The 24,977-nt window shown below is 42.0% G+C and overlaps 1 protein-coding gene and 1 pseudogene across 5 annotated transcripts in view; both read right to left on the bottom strand.

Annotated features, from left to right (window-relative positions):
* LOC148010385 (uncharacterized) overlaps nucleotides 1-24,977 on the bottom strand; it is a 164,056-nt gene that overhangs the window by 73,896 nt on the left and 65,183 nt on the right. For all 5 annotated transcript variants that reach the window (XR_015689600.1, XM_087672208.1, XM_087672209.1 and 2 more), the window contains one exon: nucleotides 3,518-3,614. Coding sequence is in view for 4 of the 5 variants with exons in the window: in XM_087672208.1 (XP_087528334.1) it covers nucleotides 3,518-3,614 (97 nt within the window). In the remaining variant the exon portion in view is untranslated. The remainder of the gene's footprint in view (nucleotides 1-3,517; nucleotides 3,615-24,977) is intronic.
* LOC148010386 (uncharacterized) lies at nucleotides 18,658-21,133 on the bottom strand (annotated as a pseudogene).

Here is a 24,977-nt window from a genome sequence, read left to right as displayed (position 1 = left end):
AATAGGACTACTTCCCGTTGGGGGCTACTATAGTTGGCCCCTCGTCTATCATTCCTATAAAGAAAGAGGGCATATAAAACCCCATTGTCCCTATCTACTTGGAGGTAGAGGAGATCTTTACCACCTTACAAGAAACATTCCCACTAAGGAAAATGGAAATATAATCCAAATTTATGAACTCTTAACCTCCGAGAGACCTACTACTGAAGGGAAAGAGAATGATACTTTAATTCATATACTTATAGAAAGTAGAATATTTGATATTATGCCAACTAGAAAGTGCAGGAGAGATTCCAAGGGACTAAGGAGATAAGTTTAAGAATTGCAAGGCAAGAGCTACACAAACAGGAAGAGAAAAAACAAGATGTAAAGAAGGTTGAGAGAAAACATAGGGGCCATACGAAACACTACCGTGCCATAAATTTACCTCTAGCAAGAGGGAAAGAGAACTAGACCTATGAATGGACATGATGGGAAGGAAAATATACATTTCTTTTGCCCAACACATGGATCTTTGACACAAAATGAGAAGAAAATGAAGAAAGTTGGAAATCAAAAAAGCAATTGAGAGAAAGAAAGGGAAATTGAGGATTTTGAGCTTAGATGAATTACCATCTCAATTGTGAATGCTTTGTAAAAGGATTAGAACATTGGAGAGGCTTACATAGATTGGAGTATCAATATATTATACAAGCCTATGTGGAACAATTTGGCATTCTAATGATTGAAGAACCCGGTTTGCATATCTAGTTGGCCAACCATACTAGAATCAAGTGCTTAGGAATTACACAAGATTCGTAGGTCAAAGTTTATGGGGTGCCAATGAAGATTAATTGATATTTTATGCAAGCTCAAAAAGGGGCATTGCACTAAATTTTAGGTAGACATTGGCTAAGGAAGATGAGAGAATATCAAGACTAGGGTACGAGGACCATCACCATTTATGACTGAGGATGAATACCTAGAAAGCTTGATATGCCCTTTAGTAAGCGATTAGAGGGGATGATGATAGTGAAGATAAGGAGGATGATGAAGAGCACACCAATAGCTCAGGAGATGAGGGAGAGAATGATGAGGATTTGGAGACTGAGTTGCATTTTAATCTAGAAGTCTCATAGCTCATAGTGGAAACAAAAAAAGAGGACATTCAATTTGAATCTTTGACTGAGATTGAAACACTTTGTGTGTTGAGACCATAAATTCTTTTAAAACACAAAAAAGTAGAGAGATAATACTTGAAGTTGGATAAAAGAAAGAGAGATTGGTGAATATAGAAGGTGGATGAAAGAAAGAGAGACCGGTGAGTATAGAAGACTCTTTGCTAGAGGAAGAAGGTGCTAGAGAAACCTCAAGTGAGAGTTTCCATTCTACTTGTGTTGCTAATTTTGAATATCTAAATATTGGTCTGTCTAGATAGCTTTATGACCTGACTAATGAGGATGTGTTTTTAAGACTAAGATGGGGAATCAAAGTTCAAGATGAGCAATTTAGTAAAGGGAGTGAGGAAAAACAAGTTGAAAAGAGTCAGAAACCTAGAGATTCAAAGAGTGATATTGATTTTGAGATTACTCTAAGGGCACCATAGATTCACTTTTCATTGAGAGATTTTTAAGTGTCAAAGATTTGGAAGAGCTCCACAAGGGGGTGGGCTCATAGGTTGGATGTCATGAAGCAAAGCATGGTGAGGAGAAAGAGAAACTAAACAGAGAGGCAAGAGATGATATGGATAAGCCATGAAAACTTAGGACTAGAATACCTTCGAAGGGAGGTCGGGTATTTGATATTGTTGCCTTGTGAAAAGGATTCTGAAATGGATGAGCCCAAGAGTGAGCTTCTTGGTCTAGAAGAAAGTAAAAGAGTGTCCTAAGGAATGCAATGACTACTCTTTTAATATGGTTAAGAATGATGATGAGCTGATAGACTCTTATCTGAGTATTGCCAAAGAAATGTCTGATTTGAGCAAAGATGAGACATGCAGGAAACCCAGTTGGTGTTTTGTGCGTGTTTAGCAATAATGGTACATGATGAATGGCAAACAATGCCTAGAGATAGGCAGTGTAGGATAATAAGTTGCTACATGTGGCTAATTGGGTGTGAATTCAATCAGAATGAAATGGCAGAGAATGGAAAGACCACGAATTATTGTTAAAAAATGCCCAACGGGGCAGCTTGTCACAAGTTGCGACACAGGATGCTGATTTGTGCAGACCAGTACACAACTGAGAGACATATGATGGATCTTCTACATGGCAGGAGAGCCAGGAGATCTTATACACACTGATAGCTTCCCATCTTTGTAATTTCTTGGTTTTTACTTTTATTTATTTTCCCATGACAAGACATACCCTGGATCCTTGTACTCTCCATGACAAAACAAACCATGGATCAACTGTGTAAGAGCCAGAACCTCTTAAAAACACTGATAGCATCACTGTCTTTGTAGTTTATTGGTTCCTGTTTTAATTTGTTTACCCATGACAAGACATACATGGATCAATCATACTCTTCATTTCAGTCTAGTGGGTCACATTGGCTTGTATTAGACATTGGTATACCTTCCTTTTCTTTTCTCTCATTGTTTCTTTCTTTCTTTCTCGCAGGAGATGGGAGAGATTTCAGGGTGGCTCTGAGAGGAGGAGGAGGAGGAGGAGGCGACATGCCTTCTTGCAGACCTGGGATTCTGGCATCTTCTTTCATCTAGCCCCTCACATGGTCTGGCATTATAGCCCACTAGATTCGTTGGTCACACAACTATTGTATTTATGATGTCTTAGATGCTCTTTACAGGGTTCTTTGTACTTTGCATTTTTCCCTCAAGGGGTTTCTTTGCCAGGTGTTATTGATAGAAATTTACTTTTCTTGGAAAAAAAAAATCATTCTAGCTGCATTGCTACAATATATCAGATCTGAGGTCTCCTTTTCCAAACCCCCACAACCGATGATCAAATTCAGTACATACACATTCTTCTTTACCAAACTTACTGCTCCAACAAAGAGCTACAAAGCTTACATTTTTCTCAGTTCTTTCATCCAATATAGTGGTTTGAAGTTTGCATTGACAGCATGTTCATTATTATTTTGCTTATTAAGGATTACAAATACCCTGCTTTAAGCTTACTGTTTTTGCTTACCTCATACACTTTCAGCACAAATCTGTGTTTCATTCTCTTTTCTAACACATTTATAGCATGATCTTTCTTTTCATACACTATACTAAAACAAAAAGGATGATAGAGCCACTATCAAATGAAAGAACTAGTTTTATCATGATTTCATAATCCTGATGAAAGCATGAGCCTTTGCTGTGCAATTTTCAAACTTATAAGAAGTTCGAAGAATGCCAAGCACTTTGGAAACTGGAACTTTATATAACATGAGCATTTATACCAGTAAAACTTTAACTAATAAATAAAATACTGTTTACATGCATGGACAGTAAATGCAAAATACAAAAGAAATGGCAGCCCTCAACTTGGACAACTTTAATGAACAACATGACATTGTAGGAATAACTTGCCTGCAACCTCACGAATGGCAGTTGCTTGAGCAGAACGTTTTCTTTCCTCAAGTGAGGCACCCCCAACAACACATCCTAAACCATTTTTAGTCTTTGTCTGCAAAATTGGAAATAGCATTTCTCAAAGACTTTGTGATGCATGACAATGCAAAGCTTAAGAGCATATAACAATTGTTAAGAAAAGCAATCATTTAGACTCATTACAGGGGTAATTTATTCAGCTCTGTACAACTCCAAAACAAAATTTGAGACAATTAAAAAGACAAGATTCTGGAATTCATTCTACAGTTTAGGTGTGCAAACTAGTTCAAAAAGCTCAATAGAAGAAGATCATGGGCAGGCCACTTCCTTACACCACTTGCACACTTTCCTGACCAGATACATCATCATTGTCATTCCTATCATCTAGCAGACTTCATCACCTAGCCCTGGTGCCTGTGTTTTTCTTTTTACACTCATGAATCACAACAGCCCAGCAACTGAGATGACTGCTGCTGCTGCCTTGTCATTCCTCACTACTACTCCAACCTGCCACATCTGCTCCAAATGATCATCCTAATAGGCCAGGGTATAAAAAAGAAAACGTAAAACATAACTATGAGACAAAAAGACGAAGGGTACTGTTACTGGTCAACTGCACGGCCACATTTTCGGCCCCAACACATCATCCAGATGCAGGGCTGATTGTGCTGCTGTTTTGTCGCTAGTTCCTGCACCTGGAGTCTCCATACTGCTATGCTGTATGCTTCCAAGAGGACTACTGCATTGCTGCCCCAAACGCAGCTTGCAATGTCATCATAGAGACAAGAATAGCTGCATTTTGCCTACCCAAAGCTGAGTCAACTGCTCTTCTTCCTGCCCAGCATCAAGTTTTTGCATTTGGGGTCCATTTGAGCACAACAGACTCCTACATCCCCCAGCCCACTACCCAAAAGACTCAGGCCTCAGAGAACAGCATTCTGCTGCTTAAAGTGTCTGTCGTATCATACATCTCATATTCATTTTGTTCATTGAGTTCATTCATTGCTTCATTCTCAATCCATCTCAAAATTCATTTGCTCGTCATCTGTTTGTTTGTAAACTCTGTGTTTTCTCTGCAACTCTACTATAGTCTCAAATGGTATCAGAGTAGGGTGCTCTTCTCCGAGTTATATGAGCTTTTGTGGGTACCTCAGCCTACCTCGTCGAAGCACTCACCTTTAGAACCTGGACCCTCTCATCCAATTTCCCCATCTTTAGAGGCTCTCAAGAAGTGGTACTTTCATCCATCACATTTGACAGTTGTGGGATCCTCTCCATATTTCTACTTCAGCTTCAGGTGTTAGCCAACATCCTTATGATTTTAGTATCATCACCCCAACTTCCAAGGTCTTCAAAAGGTGCATGTTAGGCAAGGCAACGAGCCAGTGGGGATGGCCACCACTCTACTAGGCGAGAATATACCATCAGAGGAACAGCTAGGGATCGATCGTCCTCTTCTACCTCGAAGTTTCTCAAAGCCCATCCATCCCACCCTTTTGTAGCACTCGTTCAAGATCATTTACATCTATTCCTTCTCTAAAACATGTTCCTTGGCATCTTCTCCATACATTTAGCCTCATATCCTTTTATGGATTTAATTATGTTACTTCCAGGTCCTAATTTAGGTCTTTGGGCACCTTATCTCTCTTCTCAAGTGACTACCCATTTGATCTACAATGTTTCATTGCCAAGAATCCCACTTGTGTACTCTGTACCTCCCATCTATCCACACTCAGCAACCACATTGAGTCTTGACTCTTGGCACCACACTGCACCACTCCAACAAGCTCAAAATGCAAGGGTTTCCTATGAAGATATGCTAGGGTTTACATAGAGAAAATACAAAACACACAAAGGCAACTAAAACACAATAACTCAAACAAAATCATGCAACATAAAAAGGGAGAGAAGTAAAATCTAAAGAAAGAATAAATGTTGTAAATGAATAAGTGATGAAGATGATACAAATGTGGATATTCAAGGAGTGGAGATGTCCAACCACCACTCACTTTTGTGGGAACGGACTGAGGGAGAGTGTTGAAGAGTAATTCAAGGTAGTTCAAAGACTATGAGGAGAAGAAGAGATGCATTTCTCAAGACATGGGATTCTAGCGATTTCCTCCTTTTCTAGACCCACACGGTCTGGCCTTATAGACCTCCGGACTGGTTACTCATTCAAGCTTTGTAATGGACTTCCAATTGGTACATCTTTTTTTAATATAGAAGTCCCTTACATGGCTAGTTTGTATTTTGCATTTTACATTGGGATATTTTATTCCAAGGAATCTTATAAATAGAATTCTTCTCTCCTCTGAAAAAAAGAGTGCCAAAGAGTGACTTCCTCCATGTACGGACCCCAAGTGCAGCCATACCACCCAATCAACGATCAATAGAGTAAACTTAAGCTGAGGTTAATTTCAAGTGGCAGCCAAGGGCCAGCCGATGTACAGAACAATTCAAAAACTGATGCATATGATACATAGACTAATTAAACCACACTTCGAAATAATCTAAAGGACTATGAATATAAACTAACTCACACACATAATATATAGCACCCAATAAACAAAAGACTCACTAAACATGAGAGCTAGAATGGACGATAAACAGCATACAATAGGCCCCAAAGGTTGGTGCCCCTTATGTTATTACCATCATTCAAAGCTTGCACAAATCACAAGTGACCTACTGCCACAAACCAACATTCTCTCAATGCAAGTGATTCGCATGTGCCTTGCTCTTAAATCATCCCAGACTTGTCTCAAGCACAATGTTCTCATTGGTAAGCTAAAATTGCATCAGTCTGACTTAAGCAGCCCCAAAACACGCTTAGTTAATGAAGAAACCTTCTTATTTTAAAAAGAAACACAATCCTAGAGAGTTACTGTGTCTCACATGCAAAACCCTAATTTGGGTACCCCAAACTTTCTATATATAGGCATGCAGCCCACCACTCTCCCTCAATCTCGTTTTTGCAAGTTTCAAGCCCTCTAGCTTTGTTGCCCATACCCCATTTGTGAAGGACATTCATCTGAAGCTGTCCATTGTTGTCTCCATCAGTCTAAAGCCTATTTCTAGCCTCCATCGTGTAATTTACATTGATTTCTGCTATGTTTGCTGATCAACCACATCGTCTAAAGCTCGCCAACTACTGAACAACTGCATTCGTGATCTATGGCTCCTGTACCAACTACCACATCATCATACCTGCGTTTTTGCTGCCATCAGCCTTCCGCATCATCACGCATGCATTTTTGCTACTATCAGTTTGCCACATCATCATCAGCTTGCTGCAGTTTTTCTCTCTTATCAGATACCTGCACTTTTTGTCCTCTCTCCTCACTGCCCGTCTACATCAGATCCAACGTCCACAACTGCCTTTGTTGGTATTCGCACATAGAGGCTGTGATGCTACATTTCGGGATCTGTTCAGAGTATGACTAACCTTTGCCTTGATCCCAGAGATACGAGAGCTCAAGATTCACTATTCACTGCATAGTGCATTTGCTGCATGAGCATTGTATATTCATTAGTCATTCGCTACATTATTCATTGTGTTCACTATCTCTGAGTTACCTTAACCCTAACTATGTTCTATGTTATCAGTTTGTGCTTTGTCGTACCATTGGTTTCGCGTTTTCTACGTCTAGAGCATTTCTTTGCATGGTATCAGAGCAAAGTTCTCTTTGAGATACATAGGACTTTGATTGAAAAGCTCATCCGCACAAGCAAGAACAACAGAAGGATTAGGTGACTTTGAACACTTCCACACTGCTTCAATCTCCACAACCAAACATGTCCAAAAACAAGCAGGTATGGGCCTCCTAGCTGTTAAGCTAAAAATGCATTCGCTTGACTTAAACAGCCCCAAAACACACTTAATTAATGAAGAAAAACTCTTATTTTAAAAAGAAACGTGATCCTAGAGAGTTACTGTGCCCCACATGCAAATCCCTAATTTGGATGCCCCAAACTTTCTATAAATAGGCATGCAACCCACCACTCTTCCTCAATCTCGTTTTGCAAGTTTCAAGAACCATATCTCTGTTGCCCACATACCGTTCATGAAGGACATCGCGGTCAGAGTTTCCACCAGCCACCTGCTACCATTTGGCACCTGATTCCAGCCTTCCTCGCGTATTTGCAACTGTAGCCAGGTTCCAAGAGCTGTCGCCTACAATTGGTAGTTGTCGCCATCAACTAGTTGTTGTCTCCATCTTCTCTCTCCTTTGAATGCTACGTTTTGGTTTTTTAGCTACCGCCCTGACATTCTCTCACCATTGTCTATTGTGCTTGGACGTAACAGCTATTGTGCAGATTTTCTCTCTCCTCAGGTACTTGCGTTTTTAGTATTTCTCTCTCCTACACTGTCATCTTCATCAAATCCAACCTTCCTTGCCTGAATTTAATGGTGTTTAATACTCAAAGGCTCCCTTTGCTGCGATTCAAGATCCATTCGAAGTATGACACACTCTATAGCTCATAACCTCTACCTTGATCCCAGACATCCGAGAGTTCGAGGTTCAATATTCATTGCATAGTGTGTTTACTGCATAAGCACTGTATATTCATTATTCATTCACTTTATCATTCATTGTTCTCTATCTCTGAGTTATCCTAACCCTAACCTTAACTGTGTTCTGAGTTTATCACTCTGTGTTTTGTCGTATGATTGGTTTCGTACTTTTTGCATTTAGAGCATTTCTTCACATGGTATCAGAGCAAGGTACTCTCTGAGAAACCTTGGCCTTTGATCAGAAAGCTCATTTGTGAAAGCAAAAACAACAAAAGAGTCAGATAACTTCAAACACATTCACGACACCACTCCAATCTCCATAGCCAAACATGGACAGAAATGATCGGGAATATGCCTTCCAACTTGCTACCGCCCGATCTGATATGGGTGAAGCCCCATTGGACTACCATGGAGACCATAAACCATATCAAATTTCTACCTCTGAGGATGATATTATTCTTATGCATAGGGCTTAGCCATAGGTTGAAGGTAAGCCTGAATTTTCCCCTTTAGATTCAGTGCACAAAACTAATGATCTTGCAGGACCTTCAGGATCTCCACTACGCACCGGTCATCTGCAAGTGGAACTTGGCTAGGATTACACATCACTTCCACATTACTTATTTTCTCCAATGCCAAGTATGAACCCTATTATTTCAGATTCTATGCCAATTGATTCTATCTTTTATGTTGGATTGGGAGATGCTCATCAGGAAGGGACTCTTCAAAACAAGCTTTGGTTTGTGAGTAATGAGAAAGACAAGTATTTCTTCATGAACTCAATACTAGGTAAGAAGCTAAAAGAAAAGCATGTAAGTATTGCTACCCTTCCTTTTCCTTCAAATGATTTTCTCATGGTCAATATGGAGTAGGTGCATCTTCATCTAGTGCATGAACCTATGATGTTTCCAACAACATCCATCACAAATCCATTTGGGTTCCTACCTATCCCTCCATCATCTTCCGTTGCACCTTCCTTTCCGCTTCCATTAAGTGCACCATATTATCCACCACCACACACCACACTGGAGAGTTCTGCACATTTAGGCACAGCCTTAATGACCTCTACATACCTGTTTCCGGGTGGTGTACCTATGATGGAGGCTCGACCTCCCACACACACACACTTTCAGGCTATCCCTCTGTGAGTACATCCCAAACATACTCGAGTGTGGATTGTTTGGTACCATAGTTTGGCATTACCTAGTGAACCATCCGATCATTCTGTAGTGCCCCAACCGACATTTGGATAAGGCTCCCAATGCCTCCATCTATACCTACGGTATCATATGGACCTATGTCCGTTTCGGTATCTTCGTAGCAATTGGCACTCCTTGCACATCAACAACCTATTTCTACCTATCCATCTTTACCTTCTCCTACTTCTTATACACCACCACCACCACAATCTTATCCTCCATCTTATCCCATCCATCCATCTTCCCAAATACCTCATGGTTCTAGTTCCTCATCCGCCAAGCATGCATTTAATGACAAGACTCATTTCAATGGGTCAAACCACACCACTTGGTCAAAGTTAATGAGACATGTCTTATACTCTCAGAACCTATGGGATTTGGTGCAAAGGTTAGAATCTCAACCTGATCTCGCCCTTGTTTCATACGAGGTCATCCGCTCATGCAAGGCTCATAACGCCTCCGCTATTGTCGAGCTTATGTAGGGCTTGTTACCTCAATTTCACTCTTAGCTTCAACATTTCAACTTAGCATCCGAGCATTGGGCACACTTGACTAACCGCTATGTGGCTCACCATAGGACCCGTCGCATCAATTTGAATCATGAGCTCCAAAATTTCAAAATCACAGACAAGGATGACTTTAAGTCGACGAACTATTCAACTCCAGAGGGTTTGTTTGATTGGTCTACAAAGGCCCACATCATGTCCTTAGAGACATCAGATGCGAGTCTCAGTCACATATGCGAGTTGCTTCCTAATGAGGTGTCTACAAAGACTCACTCGTCACAACCGAGCAAGTCAGTACCTACTTGGCTCATGGACAATGGAGCTACCCATCACATGACTCCTAGAGTGGACATTTTTATTTCTCAAGCCCCTGCAACCGGGAGTGTCTGCGTGAGAAACAAATTCTCGGTCTAGATTCAGACCCAAGGTTGCATTAGCTTTCTCACTAACCTCGGTCCAAATCTCACTTCGATGGATGATGTCTATCATGTCAACTTGTTGTCCATTCAACAGTTTTGCCGATTGGGGTGAGCAGTTTTCTTCACACAGACCACAGTCGAGGTCCTAGACTCTCAAACTAGTTTAGTGATTGCTCGCGGCACAACACAACCTAATGGCCTTTACCACATGACACACTTTGGCCCCAAAACTGACGCCCCTTTCGGTATTTCTTTATCTTTTGTTGCAATTGAATTCAAATACAATGGAATTACTTCAATCCCCTTCATAATCCAAAACCCCCTTGCTATTAATAATGACCAGCAAGTCTTCAAATTGATTTGCCCCTTGATTTTCTCGAGCAATTGGCCTTCACCGACTCTTTGCGAAATGAAATTTGCCCCAAATTCATGATTCTCAGCCCTAAAATTTCAAGTCTTCAAGTTTCAATCTCCTAGCACGCTTCCCCTGGTTATTGTCAAACCCGAATTTCCACAATAAATTAGGGTTTACAACAAAGAAAAATACAATTTCTCAACCTTCAAGGATTAGAATGATGAGATCTTCAAAGCAAGCAATAACTAATGAAATGCTGAAACACAAACATTTACCAATCAATCTTGGACATTGGACACCCTATTGGCCCCAAGACTGGCGTCCCTTTTGGTATTTCTTTATCTTTTTGTTGCAATTGAATTCGATTACAATGAGATTCCTTCAATCTCCTTCGCAATCCAAAAGCCCCTTGCTATCAATAATGACCAACAAGTCTTCAAATTGATTTGCCCCTTGATTTGCTTGAGCAATTGGCCTTTACCAATACATTGGAAAATGAAATTTGCCCCAAATTCAAATGTTGGCTAGTTCCTCTCTTGAGTCTTACTAAGAATTAATTCTTAGCCCTGAAATTTCAAGTCTTGAGGCTTCAATCTCCTAGCACGCTTCCCATGGTTACTATCAAACCTTAATTTCTGCCATAAATTAGAACTTACAACAAAGAAAAATACAATTTCTCAACCCCTAGGGATTACAATGCTAAGATCTTTAGAGCAAGGCTAGCAAATGGCTAGAGAATGAAAAGAATGCAAAATAGACAAAAAATTCAGAGTTTCATGGCAAGAAAATGGAAAAACCAGCTGCTCACCTGCCTAGACAGCCATGAAAGTTGTCTCCATTGATGGAACACACCAAATATGATGTTTGTTTGCCTGAAACTGTGAGAGTGTGCAACGGAAAGAGAAAAGTAAACATGGAGAGCAGGAGACAAAGAGAGAAAGCAAGAGAGAGAAGAAACAATGTGACTGCAATGGCTGAAGGTACAAGGTTGCAATAGTCAGTCCCAACACGTAGCTCTACATGTCACTGTGGGCGCCAGACAGTAGCAAGGGGATGACAGAATGAAGAGGGCTAGCTGATCATGAAGAATCAATGACAAATAATGGATAATGAAAGTGGGAGGGCAAGCTACCTATATTTAGCCGAAAAAGAGAGAAAACCCTAAATGTGGTCAAACCCCAAAAAAATAGCCAAAAGTGCACAAAAAGAAATGCACCAATGTATCCTCCATCTAAAGAATCTAAAACACATAAAATGACAAAGACAAAGACAATGTCAGAGCTCCTTATGTCCTCATCTAACTCAGACTGAGGCTCATAGGCAAGAGATAACCACACAAGACACACATAACTGCTAAGAGAAACAACCCTCAAACTACTATCACCTACTGTTGTGGTCTCTTCAACGCATGTCACCAGCTCCCAAAGGGTCTCTTGGTAGCTGGAAATGGCTTATTAATTGTTGTACTAGCTAGGGCAGCCTTCTCTATGTCTCTTTCAGCTTGCACAAGCCGTATCTCTCTCTCTCTCCCTTAGCCTCAAAAACGTCTTTCCCACTTGCACATGCAAGTTTTGCCAAGTGGCAACCTTCCAATCCCATTTTCCAGCATTATCTGCATTATTAAATTAATTTTCAGCTTTAAAATTGTGAAAAATAATTTAATAATTATTTCAATGCCCAAAACTTTAGTTTGACCAACCAACAATTAAATTGGCTAGGCCAATTCATCTGCCAAATGTTCCAGAGCCTTCTTTAGCCCCAGGATTGGCATTAGTTTCACTAATTGACACTTTTGGCCAATAAAATGTCTTAGGCCAATTTTTGGCCCCGGATGCTACCTAGTATCTATGCAACATTACTTAAGACAAAAATTTTATTTGGCATCCATTGATTTCCTTCGATCCTTCGCTCGTAAATGTGAAATCATCTCAATTGCACTTCACATGTGCAACACATACTTTAACATGTGATTTAAAATTTATCCAAATGTTAAGTAGAGCAATGAAAATTTCACCTCCTTGACACACTCTACCAACCAATCCCTGATTGGGTGGAACTTGATATCTGTGTATCAGATTCATATTCAACCACACAACTATACATGTACTACTTCATCCTCTTGTCGTATCCCGTCATGGGCATTGTCTTGTCTTGTACATCACCTTAGCTTCTTTACACAGTATATCACTGATCATATTTTAGCAAGTCACACTTTGTTGTCTAGTGACAATCAACATTGTACATGGTTTTATCTCATAGGCCAATTCTGGCCTCAGAAGACAGTATTATACATCTTTCTTTTTTTATTTCAACCTCTCTTTTTTTTTTCATAAAAGGTAATTGTATTAATTACGAAAAAAAGGTACAAGATTACATGATTACATGATTACAAAAGACACGAGGGCCCTAGGCCAACGTGTGGAAAATCCCTGTACTAATCCACGAAAAAGGTTACACCAATCATGGCAACGACCCAGAGGCAATTGCCATATGCCAGGGAAGCAAATCCTCCCGAGGAAGCAAGTCCGAGTGCCAGATGAGATCTATCTGCCAATGCAAGAGCCCTTTAAGCCTGGCAATGTGTCTCGGTACATTAGAGGCCGAATCAAAGAGAAAAGCATTGCATGTGGTCCAAATGTGCCAGCATCCCCAATATCTGAAAAAGTGAAATAAGATCTTCATATGTAATTGTGGCGGTGTGAGGTACTTTGGCGCACAAAAACCCAATCGAAAGGAGTTAGTGAGGACCCCACCATTGCGCACCAGTTTTGCAACAAGAGTGACCAAATATTCTTGGCGAGCGGGCAAGAAAGAAATCGATGTCGGACCGATTCCACAGTAGTGATACAGAAGAAACAATTGCCATTCGAGATTCTACGCTTGGAAAGGGCCGAGGCAAGAGGGAGACCACCAATCATTACCCGCCAAAGAAAGACCTTGCATTTGAAAGGTGTCCTATTCAGCCATCCCTCCATCACCATTGCCTTCCACCATGACTGCGATTTCCGCAGTCCCCAAACAATATTAGCTTTCACACCCAGCCATTGATGATCTTGAATGAGAAGATGATACACCTGATTAGTAGAGGCCTTTTCCAGACTCAACCGGCCTGCAAGGTCCCAGTCCTGCCAAGGACGATCCATAGCCAGGGCAGGAAAGTGTTGCCTACCCTGAAGCTCCGACAAAAGCTGTTCCCATAAACCACGGTATCCGCACGGGATCCTGAAAAGTCTCCTAGTAGTCTGAAACGATGCGAGGACATTGCGAGTGGCAAGGGTAGCATCCGCAATCGAAGTCACACCTAAACGGGCCATGCGGTTAAATCTCGGTCTGAGCTGATGTTTGTCTTCCCATGAAAGTAATCTCGATACTGCCAACAATTCCAGCTAAAAGGAGTTAGTATGAAAGCGGTCCCCCACTGGATGCCAACTGTCCTTTTGGAGCACCACTTTCCACGAGCCGACCAAGTGCAGTAACAGAGAGGAAGAGGGACTGGAAAATCGAGAGTCAGCATTAAGGACATGCCACCAGGAGGCCCGAAGTCATGTATTACCATGGCGTAGCCCACTGTCCTCAAGAAAATAACGGGCTATAATGGTCCACGGGTGATGATCCACACACATGGCACGAAAAAGAGACCAACGAAGAGCCAGCATATGAGTTTCCGCATCCAAAATAGCTCCACCACCCATGCGTTTAGGGGTACATGTATGCGACCATGAAATCCACGAAATACCTACCTGCAGTGAATCCTTCTTCCATAACATGAAACGAATGGGATGAGTGAGAGCCTTCAAAGTAGTAGGCGTCCACGGCAGCAATGGCAAGAAATACGTTAGCATTGGCAGCATAATTGTCTGAGCCACTTTGAGGCGGACATGAAATGGCCACACTTGCGACTTCCAATACATAAACTTCGCCGCCAGTTTTTGTGAAATCCACTCCAGTAGTTCCTTTGGCCGTACATCCACCCCCAATGGGTATCCAAGATGCCTTACAATGGAGCCACGGGAAACAACTTGGCCATGCTAGCCTAATGATTGTGCCAGCCTAATGACTGTAAATCAGGCTCCGTGCAACTGAGTATGGCTGATTTAAAGGCATTGATGCGAAGACCAGAAGCTTGACCAAAGAGCGTCCAAACATCTAATGCCTTTCGAATGTTGTCCCTGTCTGCCCACAAAATCATAAAGGTGTCATCAGCCAAAGATTGGCTAATGAAGTGCTGCCCCAAAGGAAGAGACAATCCTGCCAGCTGAGCAAAAGCCGCCATTGAGGATAACATTGAAAGGACCGGGTGAGTCGCCAGGGCAAAGAAGAGAGGACTCAAAGGGCAACCCTGTCTGACCGAGCGTGCAAGGACAAATGGCTCTGTAACCCCACCATTTAGCATAACTCTTGAAGAAGCTGCAGCACTAATGGTGTAGATCAATCGGGACATCCGACTACCAAAACCCATAGCAGACATGAGATCTGCAATGAAAGACCAGTCTACATAGTCAAAAGCCTTTTCCAAATTCAATTGAATCAATACCACTTCCTAACTGGAGTGCCGCGCATAGTCAATAGCCATTTGCACATTTAAGATATTATGTAGAATGTTGCGGCCCTTAATGAAACCATATTGGAGAGGATGCACAATAGCTGGAAGGTGCTTGTGAAGCCGATTCGCCAGCACTTTGGAGAAGATTTTATACATCGAGCCCATCAAAGAAATTGATCTCCAGTGTTGTAGCATTGACGGCGAAGGGACCTTTGGAATCAGTTTGATAAGGCCTTCTTTCCATGAGGAAGGCATGACCCCTGTTTCCCAAACCTATTGAAACATAACCGCCAATGGCTTCACCAGCTGCGCGGCCAAGTTCTCAAAGAATTCATTAGTGAGACCATCCCAACCAGGACTTTTATCCTTAGGCAAGTGTAACAAAACATCCATAACCTCCTCCTCGCAAATATCCGCCTCCAAAGTAGCTTGCATATCAAGTGGAACCTGCTGGCGGACCAGATGATAGAAGACTGAGCGGGCATGCGTAACCTGGCTAGAAGGTGAGGGAGAAAAACCAAGAAGTTCCATAAAATAATTTCTGCACATATTGACAATGGTCTGCGGATCAGTGACCATGCGACCTTCTGAATCTTGGAGTCTAGTCATATTTTCACGAGCAGGAGAAGCATGCAAGGCGCGAAAGAACTTATGAGACTGACAGGCACTATCTTGCAATGTGTCAGTCAAGTTATGCAGCTTGGCCTGCTGATAAGATTTCAACTGAAACACTTGAATAAGATGGGCCAAACGCATCTCTAGTGACAACAGAAAATCATCATCTGGGGTGTCCACGAGCAATGAACGGACCAAAGCCAGTAAGTCCTCTGCTGCATGTCGACGTCGCCGACAAAGAGAGGCATGATGGATCCCATACTGCCGAGCAACCTGCTGCACATTAGAGAGCAGCGGTGCAAAGGAAGCCAAGCCCTCAGAGGCGAAGTCCAATAAGAACCTCTCAATCAATTGTTGCATATAGCCCTGAAAAATTGGATGCTTCAAATAAGAGGAGTTGAAACGTAAAGGGAGTCTATCCAGCAATTGCATAAAAGGTGCAATAGGTTGTGCAAACATCTCAAGCTAGAGGGGGAAATGGTCCGACAATGCATATTGCTGCAAGACCTTCATTTCCAGCATCTCGGGAAGAAAATCATCCCCCTGCATGATATACATTCGGTCCAACCGCGACCAAGTAGTTGCATATTGTGCGGAATGAAAAGTAAACCCTGAAAAAGAAGGGTGAAGCCAAGACCAAAGATCTTGCTTAAGTACACGCAAAGCAAAGGAATTCCACACCCGGCTTTCCGGCGCATCCATTACCGAATGCCCTGAAGTGGACTGAGAAGAGTCAACACACATATTGAAATCGCCCATCAAAAAACCCCTTTGGCCAAGTGACATCAAGCCCTGCAAAGTCGACCAAAGATCCCGTCGGGATGGGGGATCATTCGGAGCATAGAGGCCCAGCAACCATAAAATCTCTCCTTCAAATAAAACTTCGATTACCAGAAAGCGGCCCTGTACAACATTTTTAACAAGAACAGGCTAGTATTTCTCATGGACAATCATCAGCACGCCCGAATAGTGCGTAGCATGTGTCCCTGCATAAAACAGACGGAATCCATGACAATCCACAACTTTTCCTGCTTCACCGCGACTTTTGTGCTCAACTGCACACAATACATCCCACTGGTTCTCATGCAAGATAGTCCACATGGCATGTTGCTTATGACGAGAGCAAATGCCTCGCACATTCCACGTGGCTATCTTCATATATCTTCAAAAAAAGGAAATCAGGAACGAGGCGCCTGTTGCCTCGATTTCACCTTTTCCGCGAGAGCATCCAGGACACCCTCATCCAGAACATCAGCCAATACTGCAAACGAATTCTAGCAGCCTGCTTTAGAGATAGATGGAAAATCCATTGCCTTGGGAGTGGGGCGGGGATAACGCCAATCCCAGGGTGTAATCACATTACCTTTAGTATCAAACGCCAGCTTAGCAGGTGGGCCCTTGGGACCCTCTGTATAGACTTTCCTTGTAGACTGATTACGGGGGGCAGACGGGGCCATAGTACGCACAACATGCTGTGAAGTGAACATTTCTTTCCTACGCATATACGTGCGCACGGAATCCTGTGAAGCATTAGGCCCAGAATCCGCCAGGCCTGCATCCAACTTTTTACCTTTTTTTTTACATGCCTCAATCCAATCAGTGCTACGGGAATCCAAACCCAGGACCTGTTGTTTGCCTTTATCCACAACATTAGGTGGCTAAAGGGCCTCCTGTGCCGGGGCATCAAGCACCATGTCATCCTTAGGCAACACAACATGCGCATCCTCGGAAGACGGTTGTCTTTCTGGGCATTCGGCCATAAAATGCCCCAATTTACCACATGAAAAGCAATGTCCTGCAAAGTTGCCCCATTTCAAGCGAAAATGCAAAGGATGCATGCCAAAGCGATTGAGGTGAAGCCACGCAGGCCTTTTCCTGGCCGTGTCCCATAACATGCATAAACGGTTTTGATTCATAGCCCTGAGGCTTGGGGAAACCAGCACTGTTCCCACAACTGCCATTGCATCCTTCAACAATGGCCAATAGACCGCCGGACAATTTTCCACTTCCACCCACACCGAGCATTCTCGTTGAAGCAGGCGCTGGAAGTCTCCCATAGGGCGCCATGGTACAGCATGGACCAAGCGGCGATCAAAGAATAATGGCAGCTTGGACAGGAGCTCAGCCCGATGTGTTTCCGATTTCAACAGCACCTCATAAAAGACGCGGGGTCCAAGGAAGATCTCCTCAATACACTCCCCTTGCAATAAATGGTGCATCCACTGGCGAATATGTAAAAGCACTGGGATCTTGCCAGTGAAGAAAAGTATAACGGCACGGTCATAAAACACCGAAAAAGACCGCAAGACCGATTTCGGGTCCACTGTGGCTTCCAGCACGTCATCAATTCTCGAGTCAGAAAAAGTTTCATTATTGTGCTGGACATAATCGCCAAGCAGAGTATTGGCAAAGTCCAACAAATGCTCCCAGTCAATCTCCTACGAATCCACAGGATTAGAGGCAACACACTACACTACACTACAAATGGCTTAGACAGATCTGGTAAGATAAGTACTGGATCTATAGTCATTTTCCCCTTCAAACATCTAAATGTTGATTTCTCTTTATGAGTCCATTGCCATTTGACATCCTTCTTTTCAAGCATATGTAAAGGAGAAGCAATCTCTACAAAGTGTCTTACAAATCTTCTGTAGTAAGAGCACAGGCCAAGAAAATTGCGGACATCATGAACAGTTTTCAAGTCTCGCCAAGAAACAATTGCTTCTATCTTTGCAGGATCCATCTTCACACCATCTTTAGAAACTATGTGCCCAAGGAAGTGAATCTCTTTCAAAAAGAATTCACTCTTCTTACCATTAATGAGTAATATGTTACGCTTAAGCTCAGTAAAGACTACAACTAGGTGTTTTCTATGCTCCTCTTCATTCTTTGAAAAGATAATCATATCATCAAAGAATGTGCCAATGAAACTTCGATAAGAGCGGAAAATTCTATCCATCATCCTGTTAAACGTAGTAGGAGCATTGGTCAATCCAAACGGCATGACTAAAAATCTCATTAACCTGTGTCATAATCTCTTTCTGATGCGCTGCACTAACCCTGTACTGTGGCCTATTGGGCGGACTAGTCCCTGGAATAAGATCTATGGTATGATCTTCAAGCCTCTCAAGGGGTAACTCTCCTAGTAACAAATCTGAGAAACTGTGACTGAATTTATCCAAGAAAGCCCTTCTACTTTCATCTAGTACAGATACATTACTGTCAACTTCATTAACTTGCTTTGCAAAAACCAAGTACGCAGAAATATGATTTTTCATTACAGAAGTAATTGCAAAAGTAGAAACAACTGGGATAGACTCTCCTTTAAGCTTCACATCTAACACATGAGTCTTGCTTCTATGCACAAGAGTAATCGTCCTATTGTAAGTATCCAAGATAGCATGCTTCTTGTGGCACCATGGGATACCCAACAAAACATCACAACCCTCTAGAGGCATAATATGGAACTCCTCTGTGTCCACATAGCTCTGAATATGCATACGAAGTTTGCCGAGAATGGGGGTGACAGGTTCAGTATGTCCTGGGCATGCCAAATCAGCCTGTCCAACTGGTCCCATTTCCTCGAGACGTATACCCAATTTAGCTGCCACTGCTGGTGAAATAAAGTTTGCACGAGCTCCAAGATCAAAGAAAATAAGCACTGTGGAATCTCTGATCTTTCCCCAAGCTCTACACAATTCTGTAGCATCATCAACTGATTGATCTCCCACCATATTAGGCACTAAGCCAATGCTAGGCTTCTTTTTACTTGGCGCATCTTTATCCTCCGCATCTTTAAAAAATTGATATGGGCACTTAGAAGCAATATGGCCTTTCTGTTCACAATTAAAGCATTTTCCAGCCATCATTAAAGCCTTTCTTTCTTCAAATGTTTTGCCAAAAAGTGGCCTCTTTTGTCCTTTACCCTGTTTAAAAGAAGTTTGAGGTTTCTACTAAAATCTTTTCTTCCAAAAAGACTTCTTTGTAAGACTGGTCCTTTCTGGAAATTGCTTCTTTTTCTTGCCAGGATCCTGCTTAAACAGAGAATCCTTCTTTTCAGTACCTTTAAAGCTGTTAGCTTTTCCTTTCAACAATGCATTTGCCACACCAGCATTTTCAATTAACTGTACCATATTTGTAACCCTAGTCTTGATACAATAATCCCTGATGGCTTCAAGCAAACCGCAATAGTACTTTTCAATTTGTTCTGACAGGGGCACTGTCCTGTAAGAACTCATGGGCAAAAGTGCTTCCCAAAATTTCTTATTGTACTCTTCTAAATCTGTGCAATTTTCCACGCCCAATTTATGCCATGCAGTCATGACATCTACTTCAAACGTGTTAGTTAACCATGAGGCTGCAAACAACTGTTTGAAATGAACCCAAGTGGCAAGTGCATATCCTTGCATCAACAATATGTTCCACCACTGCAAAGCATTACCTTTCAAAAAAGTTGCAGCCTTCCGCACCTTAGAAGTCTCAATAAAATTCCCTCCTGTGTAAGCTGCATCAAACTGATGTATAAATGTCAAAGCTTTCAGCTTATCTTGCATACCACTGAAGGTTTCAAACTTTATTGCCTAACCACCCTCTTTAAAGTCTTTAGCCTTTGCACTTTTTGCTGTCAGGTTGTCATAGACAGGTGGCTGTAAAAAGGGGAGTCCCTTAGGTGCATTATCAACATTCATTTCACCTATCTTAGCTGCCATATGCCCACTAGGCTGAGAAAAACCAGCGGCTGCATTTTGTAGTCCAGGCATCAAATAAGGACTCTGCAGAGTCTGATAACCGGGCTCTAGACCAATTAGTAGCATAAAGTGGGTTCACTGCCTCAATAGGCATTATTCCTGGTGGCCCTCTAGGCAAGTATCCCTGATAACCCGTGGGTAATCCAGCCATTGCTTGAAAAACTGACCCACCACCAAAGTAACCAGGATAAGTAGCAAGCTGAGGAGGAATAGTCTCCTGTGCCACTTGTGCATAACTGCCTTGACCATTCACTCCCTGATCCTGTGCTTGTGCTTCTTGTTGCACTGGACCTGTCTCCATGTTTGGTGTCTTTTCCACATGCTCACACACATTAGAGATTTGCCTTTTTTAGAGCTCCATGGTATGATGTGATGACTCAGCCTGAGAATCCTCATTATGTGACTTCAAACATTTTTGCATCCGAGGATTCTTTACCAACCGTTGAAAAGAGCCAACCATACTGAGGAGTTGTGCCATAAACAAGTCCTCCTGCTCTTGCTCCTCATCATGTGGTTCAATCTTGGTTCTAGAAGGTGCTGACACCTGTGCACCAATACTCTCTCTTCGGTGTCTATGAGCAGAAGAAGAACTCTCTTCTTCATGGGGGAGTTTTCCTTTGCCTTTATCCATGTCTGCAATCTCTCTAGTCTTGTAATCTCTGTAAAACAAGTGTGTATGGCCTTTTCACCCAAAATTGTCCGAGCTTAAATTCTTACAGAAAAGAATTCAAATCCCGGGGATGGAACCATGCAACCGGTCTATGACTCACATAAAGCGGTAGTTCCTTCAATTAACACCTGGACTTTACTTACACACACATAAACAGAGACCTCTCTCCCTCGCTTAACACCGAATTGGCCCCGAAGACCGGCGCCCCTCTCGGTATTTCTTTATCAATTAAAAGAAAGAAAGTTATAAAAATGGTAATGTTCCAAAATACATAACCTGTGAACAATTGGTTTTCATCTCTTCTAAGTAAATCCCAGCTGCATAGGAACAGTACAACATGTCCAGATCAACATCCCTTACTATCCAACATGTGCAGAATTCACTGTTCTTACTATCCAGCACATTGTTCTTACTGTTCAGCATATGCAGAGTTCATTGTTCTTATTCAGCATGAGAAGAGTTCACTGTTCTTACGATTCAGTATGTGCAGAGTTCACTGTTCTGATTCAGTATGAACAGAGTTCATTGTTCTTACGATTCAGCATGTGCAGAGTTCACTGCTCTGATTCAGCATGAACAGAGTTCACTGTTCTGATTCAGCATGTGCAGAGAAAAACATAGAATTGTACCTTCGATGGAATCAATCCATCATGCAAAGCATTTCTTCTGAGAATAGAGAGAGAGGTGATCAGAGGGAGCAAGCTCTACCTCCGTGCTTGAGTCAGAGACGTAGAAGTACTCTCCATGACTGGTTTTCTTGCAGCAATATGCTCTCAGCTCCTCCAAACTTCATTCTCCCATCTCCCCTTACGCCTATTACGTTTTTTTTAATGCTCTCTCTCTCTCTCTCTCTCTCTCTCTCTCTCTCTCTCTCTCTCTCTTTTGGGAATTTGTGCCACATGGCATATATGTAACAATTTTCCCATTTAAACCTTCCGGTCTAAAATTCTCCATGATTGGTACAAAATTTGACCTCGGCATAGACTAGAGAATTAATCCTTGTGTAAAAATGAAGACAATGACGCGAACACATTCTGGGGTCCAAAAATAGTAACTCCCTAAATTTTAGGGATGGTGACCCCTGAATTCCTCAAGTTGTTCTGTGCAACTTTTATCATTGTGACCACATCAAAAGTGTAATGTGGCTCAGTTACAGTGACTTTTATTCCGTGAGCATTCTCACATGTGCATCTTCTATCTTGGCCAGGCTCATTGTCTTGCACCATCTCCAGTGGCTAAGCACACAATCCCAAACCACTGGCATTCTATTCTTCAGTGCCCATTCAATATGGAACTAGTCCTAAGGCTCAGACAAACCATTAGTCCAATTTGTCCCAATGGTTGCCTCTTCTGGCCATGCAAAGATCTCGCTTATTCCAAGAGAACTCTAGGGGTAAAAAGCAACAACAACAAAAGAAAAGAAAAATAAAATATTTATATAAGTAAATAAGAAAAGCAACTGTAAAAAGTATCACCACCTGGTGACAGAACGCCTTGGAAAAGCCAAGATCTTCACAAAGATTGATCTATGAGGGGCTTATAATCTTATACAGATCAGAGAAGGAGATGAATGGAAGACAGCCTTCCACATAAGGTATGGTCACTTCGAGTATGTTGTTATACCATTCGGTCTCACCAATGCTCTTGCAGTGTTTCAACATATAATGAATGATATCTTCCAAGAGCATCTAGATGATTTTGTAGTTATATACTTGGATGATATCTTGATATCCTCAAAAGATCCAAAGGAGCATGAACACCATGTAAAATTAGTTTTGAAAAAGCTCAAAGAAAAAGGACTATATGCAAAACTTAAGAAGTGTTTTTTCCATCAGATAGAAGAGGAATTCTTGGGGTACAACATCTCCCAGAGAGGAATCTTCATGGACCCCAAGAAGACCGAGACTATTCTTGATTAGCAGACACCTACATGTGTCCGCGATGTCTAATGTTTCCTTGGCTTTGCCAACTTCTACAGGATATTTATCAATAATTACTTAAAGATAGTCACACCACTCACCAGATTCACAAGAAACTCAAAAGTTCTCATGGATCCCAGAAGCCGAGAAGGCCTTCTAGACCCTAAAGACCGCTTTCACCATTGCCCCAATCCTAGCCCACCCAGATCTCACCAAGTCATTTTTCTTGGAGACTGATCCATCAAACTATGCCTTAGGAGCCATCTTGTCCTAGCATAGAGATAATGGTCATATGCATCCAGTGGCATTCCACTCAAGGAAGTTCTCCCCTCCAGATAAACTATGAGATCCATGACAAAGAACTCCTTGCCATTGTAGATGCCTTTGATACTTGGAGTCATCATCTAAGGATGCATCCCATAAAGTTATCATCTATACAAATCACAAAAATCTAGAATACTTTATGACAACCCACATCCTCAATCGAAGACAATCCTGCTGGAGTAACTTCTTATCTAGGTTTGACTTTGTCATCACCTATCACCTAGGACACCAACAATGCCAATTAACTGTTTTATCAAGAAGATCCTACCTGGAACCTAAAAAGAGAGAAGAAGCTTTTGATCAACAACGAGCAATACTACTCAAGCCAAAGCACCTCCAACTAGCAGCCATCTCCAGTTGTCACCAAGATGACCCTACCTTGATTGAGTTAATCCATGAAGCCCTGCCGCATGATGATTTGGCCAACAATGTCAAGAGAAAAAATCAAGAGGGAAAAGGAAATGACGTTTGTGAGTTTCAGGAAACTAATGGATTGTTTTACTATAAGGATCCACTTTACATCCCTCCAAGAAAGCCAAGACTCCAAGTACTCCAACAGCACCATGATACCCCAGCAGCAAGACACTTTGGAGTTAAAAAGACCTTAGAGCTTATTTCAAGAGATTTTTGGTAGCCCTAGATGTGAAAAGAAGTTAAGGAATATATAAAATCATGTGATACCTGCAACAAGGCCAAGGTACCTCATCACCTTGGCACATGGCCTACTAGAACCCTTGCCCATTCCAGCGCGACCTTGGTCTTCTTTGTCCATGGCTTTCACAACAGATCTTTCCAAGTCAGACAAATATGACTCTATTCTCATTGTGGTAGATAGCACATTTCATCCCTACCACTAAGACTATCAGAGGTGCAGCTACAGCTAGACTCTTCCTCGTATACATTTTTAGATTACATGGACTCCCAGACAACATCATCAGCGATCGAGATTCAATTCTTGGAACAATATCTCCATTGCACCATTAACTACCATCAAAATGATTGGTTTGAGCTCTTGCCCTTTGTAGAGTTTGCTTATAATAATAGTATCCATGCATCTACCAATCAAACTCCTTTCTTTGCAAACTATGACTGGCATCCAAGGATGGATGTAATCTCTCCAATCAAGTAAAGAACCCTACCGCCCGAGATAAAGCTCAACACCTACCAGATATACACCAAGAACTCAAGCAACAAATCCAAAAGGCTCAGAATCAGTACAAGCACTATGCAGACTAGCATCGTCTCCAACATCCAACATACAAAATCGGTGATAGTATGGTTACTCAACTATGACCTCCAAACAACAAGGCCCTCCACCAAGCTAGACCATCAAAGATTTGGGCCCTTCACTATTGTAGCCCAAATCAACCCAGTTGCTTACCAACTCCAACTCCCCAGCGCCATGAAGATCCACCCAACCTTCCATGTTTCCTTACTTGAGCCATACCATAGCTCACCACTGAGGGGGAACAAATCTAATCCCCCACCACGTGTCCAGATTGAAGATCATGAAGAATTTGAGGTTGAGCATGTCTTTGACTTGAGGATCTCTTGAGGTTGATTGGAATACCTTGTTCATCATCACTAGAAAGGATATGACATCAATGATCGCACTTGGGAACCTG

The sequence above is a fragment of the Lygodium microphyllum genome, chromosome 29 (assembly GCF_053477565.2).
Source record: "Lygodium microphyllum isolate KBCC chromosome 29, Lygodium_microphyllum_v1.1.10, whole genome shotgun sequence".
NCBI lineage: Eukaryota > Viridiplantae > Streptophyta > Polypodiopsida > Schizaeales > Lygodiaceae > Lygodium > Lygodium microphyllum.
Note: the sequence above shows the minus strand (reverse complement) of the source record. Positions and strands in the feature narration are given on the sequence as shown.